Here is an 8,756-nt window from a genome sequence, read left to right as displayed (position 1 = left end):
TTGGGCAGTTTTGCCCATTCCTCTTTGCTCAATTCCTTTTTGCAGGATGAAAATTATTGGTTTTCATCCAGAATGTCTCTGTGCATTGCTGCTTTCGTCTTTCCCTCCATCCTGACTCGTCTCCCTGTTCCTGCCACTGAAAAACAGCCCTATAGCATGATGCTGCCACCAGCATGTTTCACTGTAGGGATGGTATTGGCCTGGTGATGAGCAGTGCCTGGTTTCCGCCAAACATGACACCTGGCATCCACACCAAAGAGATCAATCTTTGTCTCATCAGACCAGAGAATTTTGTTTCTCATGGTATGAGAGTCTTTCAGGTGCATTTTGGAAAGCATTTACTGAGAATTGGCTTCCGTCTGGCCACTCTACCATTCAGGCCTGATTGGTGGATTGCTGAATGTTGTAGCTCTGACAGAGTGACCATCGGGTTCTTGGTCACCTCCCTGAATAGACTAAGATGGATGCAGCAATGTACAGAGATAACCTCCATGAAAACCAACACTTTTCAGTCAACCTGATGGAGCTTGAGAGGTGCTGCAAAGAGGAATGAGAGAAAGTACCCAAAGATAGGTGTGTATTCAACAACAATTGAGGCTGTAATATCTGCCAAAGGTGCATCAACAAAGTATTGAGGAAAGGGTCTGAATACTTATGTACAAGGTTTAAAACAAATATTTTTTTTGTTTTAATAAATTTGCAAAATACATTAAAAAAATAATTGGATATTGTCTGTACAATCTTGATGACAAAAATATATTTTTTTGCCATCGTGGAATAAGGCTGTAACATAATAAAATGGGGAAACGGTGAAGTGCTCGGAATTGTTTTATTATTATTGTTATTTATACTGGGTAAAACAAGTGTAAATGTGACTATAGGTGATAATTCATATTTCGATGCCTCTAATAATGTTTAAAACTATATTGAGAAGGTCGTGAACAGGTTTTCTTTTTAGGGAATTCCTTCTTTGCAGAAATTTACCACCGAGCAGGTCGGGGAAAATGTTTCAAGAACTCAAATAAATGCCCTGTCATATTTCAAAACGTATTTGGGGAGGGTTAATTACAGAGAAAGTATTAGGAACAAGGGGTAGAAAATGGATGGATGGATGGGTATTTTTTATTTTTAAATAATAATAATAATAGTATAATAATTAGATTTTATATCGCGCTTTTCTATTGTTATATACTCAAAGCGCTCACAGAGAAGTGGGAATGAATAAATGAATAAAATGAATAAAAAAGGGCTCTCGCAGCAAAAGGGCATGTGCTTGAGCACCACTTGGGGTCTATCTGTGCATGTGCTTGTCTGAAAGTGCGGAAATTATTCCAACAACTTCGCCAAATTCCTCTGCTTGAGCTGATACCCTGTACATGCTGTGGGTTACAAATGTTATGTTTTTTTGTTCGTGTTTTACTTTTGTAGCTGTATGTAGAAATTGTGCTGCTGATGTGGCAGCAGGTTGCATCAGCTCTGTGCTCTTTCAATGTATTTTATGTCCTTTGTGTTCTTTGATGTTTCCCTCTTGTTTTCATGTGTTTTTACCTTGTTTTTGTGGACTTTTTCTATCTGCACTGGAACCACATAATTTCCCCATTGTGGTACTAATAAAGTATATCCTATCCTAAATTGTGAAATATTAAATCATTATTAAAATAATTGATTAAATATTGAAATAATAAAATCAAATTATTGTTAAATAATTATGTAAATTGTTATATACATGTATTTTTTATATATGTATTTCCAAATATAATTAATTAATTACTAATTTAAAGTGATTATTTAAATTTTTTTTTTTTTTTATAGCATTTCAGCCTTTAAAGTTGGTTTAGCCCAAATATTTTCAGCCCTTAAAATAGATTAGTGAATTCAAAAGCTTTGATACATCAAGAGCTTTGTTATGTTGGTGTCACCTTTCATTTTTATATCATTTCTGTTCACAAGTTTCTATTGAGCATTATTTTTCGACGGTTGACATGCAGACGTTACGTGATTTTCTGGCGTCAATGATTCATTGAGGAGCCGTTGGAGCACTTTGACCAGGAAATTGTATTTGTTTACAGGACATACTTTGTGTACTATTTAAAAAAACATAAGAATAAACTATTTGATTGGAACAAGAAACAATTAAAAAAAACGGTGCAATATTTGTATTTATTTTACGATTATAATTTTTTTAAATATAAAAATAAACAATATAAGTAATTCCAGTTCACTGAACGGAGCCATCCTTGTATGGTGTGCTCTTTAAAACGTGTATTTAAAAAAGGCTTTTTTAGGTTTGTATTTTACTGCACAAGGAGAAAAAATACTTCTGGGTTTTCAGCCAATAGGTTCGCTCTGCTTGTTTTTTGAACAGTGTGGGGTCACGTGACACCGATACGTTACACTGCCATGGTTACAGTGAAAGACGCTTTGTTCAAACGCACTGTGCGCGAGCTGCGTGTCGGAGCAAAAATCACGGCTTGTTTGGAATAATCTGTACTTATGGCGTCAACATGTCTATTTTAATGCAGTTACTGTTAAGCGACGTGGGTGTTCGTCTTTTGACGTCTTCGGCACCGGGAAAGGTAAAGTTGAACGTTCGTTATTAACATGAGTTAGTTTTAAGATATCGAGCTAATAAACTAGCAAGTTACCAAGCTAGCAGTACTTTGGGGTTAGTTGTTATGCTGAAGTTACTTCTTCCGATGGTTTGAGTGTTGCAAAAAAAGTATTTCAGCGTTTACAACCAAGCAAAAAGTCTGCTTAAAGTGTTTTGTGTTTGAGGGGGTGAGGAAGGGGATAGCCAGCTGGCACTGTGATTTGGGGAGCGTGGGGGTGGGTGGTGTAACATAAAAAGCCTTCTGTGTCTATCCTTGACATAGAATTTCCTTAAGTAAGATGAATATTTTTCAATGGCTTGATGGTTTGTTTTAAATACGTGTATGGGGTTAAATATTTATTTGGGACTTTATAAAGTAAAGGAAACAATATATTTTAGTATTTAGTTTATTATTTTTCATTTTATGTTTTATTTAGTTGAGATCATCTTTGTGACTTTATGAAGCCCCTTGAGGCCCTTGTGATTAAGGGCTATATAAACACAATTTGATTGATTATTGTTATTAGGTTCAATCAGTTTTTCCACAATAGCAAACTAAAATAATAAATTCCAGGGTCAAACTGTCACATGCAGTGTTTGAAATGTATTGTGACTACCATGCAACTGTAGAAGGAAGTTACCTGTTACTCCTGATTTCCACTGGATGATAACGGCAGCGGAGCGTCACTGCAATGGCGGCGGGCTCTTTTCATTTTTATCAAAGTCAATGTGTTAGTTTCCAATGCCTGTGGAACAGCACCGCCACCGCATCCCAGCTCTAAATATACGCTGGCGGTTCATTTGAACTAAAATCTGCTTGTGTTGGACAGGAAGTCATGCACAAACACAAAATAAATTAACTGGTTTATAGAATATAATAGAATGCCTTTTATTGTCAGTATACACAGGTATAATGAGATTAAAAGCAACTCCAGTATCAGTGCGACAGTCTACAAAATATGCAAAACATAGGAAGAAAAGAAAAAGAAAAATAGTGCAAAAGGAGGTAAGGTGCACAGTCCAGTCCTGAGAACGATTTATGTTCAATGTATTGTTTACAGGAAATAAATATTATACTATATACAGAAGCATACAGATTGTGGGTGGAAAGTAACAATTGCACACAGAGAGTTGCTAAACTATAAAACCAGTGCCTATGAGAGTTCACCGTGGTTATGGCTTTAGGGTTATCTGTGTTGGCCCTGCGATGAGGTGGAGACTTGTCCTGCCCGAATGCAGCTGAGATAGATTCAAGCAGCCCCCGCGACCCCGAAAGGGACAAGCGGTAGAAGATGGATGGATTTTCAGAATAAAATACTCAGTTTTCAAGGCGGATCGTATTTCACACTACACAAAGTCAACTTTTTAAAGGTTTTTTAGATGAAGGTCAATCTGGAGGTCCAAAAATTAAAGGATCATGTCCCAGTCAGCTATTTGGGGGCGGCAGGGCTTGTGTCAAATCCCAGCTGATACGGGGGCCGGGGAACCAGGGGAGTGGTTAGCGATAGTTGAATAACATGTGTGAGTTTGTGCGTATGTGTGCAAATCTCGACATGGATGATGTTACTGCTGTGATGTTGCTTGCTCCAAAAAATATAAAGTTGTTGCTCTGCAAAGCAAAACTGTCGTATTTTCCACAAGTCAAGTCAGTACCGTCACAGACACCCGCCTGTAGATAGGCTTTCGATGACGTCGTCCGATGATGTCCGCTATCTTGTGTGTCAAAACTAAGCGAAGCGTGTATGCAAACAGTTTTAACCAAGCACGCCTCTATTGTTATTTTTGTGCAAAATGGGTCACACATGCATTGTGTGGGCTTGTAGAAATCGTGCAAATTCAGGACAAGGAACCACAAACTACTACGATATTCCTAAGGTGTCGATAAAAAGGCGCAACCTGTGGCTGGCTAGAATCAATCGAGCTGGATTTACTCCCAATCCAGCAAAACAACACTATAAAGTTTGCTCTGATCATTTTGTAACAGGTAAAGTGCTTTGAATTATGTTGTTTTCCTTGTCGATGATAAAGGCTGTTATGCTTATATATATGATTATATAAGTAGCCAGTAAGATTTTTCTTGTGTAATCTTCACGCTCGCTTCAATTGCAAATAACAATGCAGCAAGATGTGAACATATTTCACCAATGCCTGCCATACGCGTACAGTGTCCTGATAAAACATGACCAATCTTCTCTGACATGACCTATGGCACCAAACATGAATCAGTTGATCTCTGTGAGTGACGAACACGAGCAATGAGCACACATTTATCTTCCTTTGTAGCCAGATTAAATTCATGTACCCATTCACACACAAAGTAATTGTACGCTTCCAGCGACTTATAGCCCTTGAACTCATGCAGAGTACAGGCACTTACGTTGTTCACCAAATAGTTGACGATGTCCGGGTAACTTATATCAGGGTAAGATTCCAAATCAGTAGTCCATTCATCTTTGTCGCCAATATCCTTAAATTTTTGTAAAACCCTGGCTGTGCAAACCCCATTTAACGTCTCTCTGTAGGAAACTTTCACATCCTCTTTCAAATTTCCCGAAGTTGACGTCATTGTCAAAGCAATAGTGCAAAAAATATTTAGAAAACTGCCGCAGGCGAATAAACAAAGTTATGACACACAAGATGGCGGCTGTCACGAGGATTACCCATAACCCTTCGCTAACGGAAACCCATGTTTTAATGGACAGCAGAGCTTGAGATGTTAGCGGTGTTGCCGTTCAGCAGCCGTTAAAGGCAGGCTCCAGTTTATTGGCTTCTGCTCCTATGGAAGGACAAAATAAACTGTGGTTCGCTTTACTTCAACTCCCCTTATCACACGATTATGTGTGGATTCGCGATGTCTGGTAAAAAGTACCCGCTTTTTCGCTGCATGGCAGAGCCGCAACGAAACGTTGGTGGAGATTGCCGGACGGCGGCACCGTTCCGTTACGCATCCAGCGTTCCGTTACGCATCCAGTTAAACTCTGGGGTTAGTAAGGGTTGTGCGATATAGACTTTTTCTCCTCTCTGCCTTGAGAGCATTGAGCAGTACTGTGTCCATTTACTACTTTCACTGCTGAATGGCTGTTACCCATGCTGGCCTTGCGTATAACCAAACACATATTGCTGTGGGTGGGACAGTGGTAGAGACATAGTCGTGACTGCAGAGAGAGGCGCGGCTGCATCAGAGCTAAAGTAACCCAGTGTTAAATTTACCTTAAAAAAGGCCGATGCCGATATGCGTCTAAATGTAGAATATCTGCACCGATAATTGTTCAACTCCTAATATTAATCACGCAGCAATCTTAACACACAAATACAAACCCCGTTTCCAAATGAGTTGGGAAATTGTGTTAGATGTAAATATAAACGGAATACAATGATTTGCAAATCCTTTTCAACACATATTCAATTGAATGGACTACAAAGACAAGATATTTGATGTTCAAACTCATAAACTTTTTTTTTTTTTTGCAAATAATAATTAACTTAGAATTTCATGGCTGCAACACGTGCCAAAGTAGTTGGGAAGGGCATGTTCACCACTGTGTTACAAGGCCTTTCCTTTTAACAACACTCAGTAAACGTTTGGGAATTTAGGAGACACATTTGTTAAGCTCTGGTGGAATTATTTCCCATTCTTGCTTGATGTACAGCTTAAGTTGTTCAACAGTCCAGGGGTCTCCGTTGTGGTATTTTAGGCTTCATAATCCGCCACACATTTTCAATGGGAGACAGGTCTGGACTACAGGCAGGCCAGTCTAGTACCTGCACTCTTTTACTATGAAGCCACGTTGATGTAACACGTGGCTTGGCATTGTCTTGCTGAATTAAGCAGGGGCGTCCATGGTAACGTTGCTTGGATGGCAACATATGTTGCTCCAAAACCTGTATGTACCTTTCAGCATTAATGGCGCCTACACAGATGTGTAAGTTACCCATGTCTTGGGCACTAATACACCCCCATACCATCACAGATGCTGGCTTTTCAACTTTGCGCCTATAACAATCCGGATGGTTCTTTTCCTCTTTGGTCCGGAGGACATGTTGTCCACAGTTTCCAAAAACAATTTGAAATGTGGACTCGTCAGACCACAGAACACGTTTCCACTTTGTGTCAGTCCATCTTAGATGAGCTCAGGCCCAGCGAAGCCGACAACGTTTCTGGGTGTTGTTGATAAACGGTTTTCGCTTTGCATAGGAGAGTTTTAACTTGCACTTACAGATGTAGCGACCAACTGTAGTTACTGACAGTGGGTTTCTGAAGTGTTCCTGAGCCCATGTGGTGATATCCTTTACACACTGATGTCGCTTGTTGATGCAGTACAGCCTGAGGGATCGAAGGTCACAGGCTTAGCTGCTTACGTGCAGTGATTTCTCCAGATTCTCTGAACCCTATGATGATATTACGGACCGTAGATGGTGAAATCCCTAAATTCCTTGCAATAGCTGGTTGAGAAAGGTTTTTCTTAAACTGTTCAACAATTTGCTCACGCATTTGTTGACAAAGTGGTGACCCTCATCTCATCCTTGTTTGTGAATGACTGAGTATTTCATGGAATCTACTTTTATACCCAATCATGGCACCCACCTGTTCCCAATTTGCCTGTTCACCTGTGGGATGTTCCAAATAAGTGTTTGATCAGCAGTCCTCAACTTTATCAATATTTATTGCCACCTGTCCCAACTTCTTTGTCACGTGTTGTTGGCATCAAATTATAAAATTAATGATTATTTGCAAAAAAAAAAGTTTATCAGTTTGAACATCAAATATGTTGTCTTTGTAGCACATTCAACTGAATATGGGTTGAAAATGATTTGCAAATCATTGTATTCCGTTTATATTTACATCTAACACAATTTCCCAACTCATATGGAAACGGGGTTTGTTGATGACACAACGACTACTAGCAGGTGTGCTGGATAAATATCAATCAATCAATCAATCAATCTTTATTTATATAGCCCTAAATCACAAGTGTCTCAAAGGGCTGCACAAGCCACAACGACATCCTCGGTACAAAGCCCACACAAGGGCAAGGAAAAACTCACCCCAGAGGGACGTCGATGTGAATGACTATGAGAAACCTTGGAGAGGACCGCATATGTGGGTAACCCCCCCCCTCTAGGGGAGACCGAAAGCAATGGATGTCGAGTGGGTCTGACATAATATTGTGAGAGTCCAGTCCATAGTGGATCCAACATAATAGTAAGAGTCCAGTCCATAGTGGGGCCAGCAGGACACCATCCCGAGCGGAGACGGGTCAGCAGCGCAGAGATGTTCCCAGCCGATGCACAGGCGAGCGGTCCACCCCGGGTCCCGACTCTGGACAGCCAGCACTTCATCCATGGCCACCGGACCTGTGCCCCCCCCCTCAAGGAAAAGGGGAGCAGAGGAGAAAAGAAAAGAAACGGCAGATCAACTGGTCTAACAGGGGGGCTATTTAAAGGCTAGAGTATACAAATGAGTTTTAAGATGGGACTTAAATGCTTCTACTGAGGTAGCATCTCTAATTGTTACCGGGAGGGCATTCCATAGTACTGGAGCCCGAATAGAAAACGCTCTATAGCCCGCAGACTTTTTTTGGGCTCTGGGAATCACTAATAAGCCGGAGTTCTTTGAACGCAAATTTCTTGCCGGGACATATGGTACAATGCAATCGACAAGATAGGACGGAACTAGACCGTGTAGTATTTTATACGTAAGTAGTAAAACCTTAAAGTCACATCTTAAGTGCACAGGAAGCCAGTGCAGGTGAGCCAGTATAGGCGTAATATGATCAAACTTTCTTGTTCTTGTCAAAAGTCTAGCAGCCGCATTTTGTACCAATTGTAGTCTTTTAATGCTAGACATAGGGAGACCCGAAAATAATACGTTACAGTAGTCGAGACGAGACGTAACGAACGCATGAATAATGATCTCAGCGTCGCTAGTGGATAAAATAGAACGAATTTTAGCGATATTGCGGAGATGAAAGAAGGCCGTTTTAGTAACACTCTTAATGTGTGACTCAAAGGAGAGAGTTGGGTCGAAAATAATACCCAGATTCTTTACTGATTCGCCTTGTGTAATTGTTTGGTTGTCAAATGTTAAGGTGGTATTATTAAATAAATGTCGGTGTTTAGCAGGACCGATAATCAGCATTTCCGTTTTCTTGGCGTTGAGTTGCAA

The 8,756-nt window shown here is 40.1% G+C and overlaps 1 protein-coding gene across 2 annotated transcripts in view; it reads left to right on the top strand.

Moving 5' to 3' along the window:
- Positions 1–2,409: 2,409 nt before the first annotated feature.
- LOC133606814 (regulator of G-protein signaling 12-like) overlaps positions 2,410–8,756 on the top strand; it is a 142,730-nt gene continuing 136,383 nt past the window's right edge. For both annotated transcript variants that reach the window (XM_061961158.2, XM_061961157.2), the window contains exon 1: positions 2,410–2,576. In XM_061961158.2, the coding sequence (XP_061817142.2) occupies positions 2,505–2,576 (72 nt within the window). In that variant the 5' untranslated portion in view covers positions 2,410–2,504. The remainder of the gene's footprint in view (positions 2,577–8,756) is intronic.

This window comes from Nerophis lumbriciformis, linkage group LG05 (genome assembly GCF_033978685.3).
Source record: "Nerophis lumbriciformis linkage group LG05, RoL_Nlum_v2.1, whole genome shotgun sequence".
Classification (NCBI taxonomy): domain Eukaryota; kingdom Metazoa; phylum Chordata; class Actinopteri; order Syngnathiformes; family Syngnathidae; genus Nerophis; species Nerophis lumbriciformis.
This window is presented reverse-complemented; position numbering and strand designations above follow the sequence as displayed.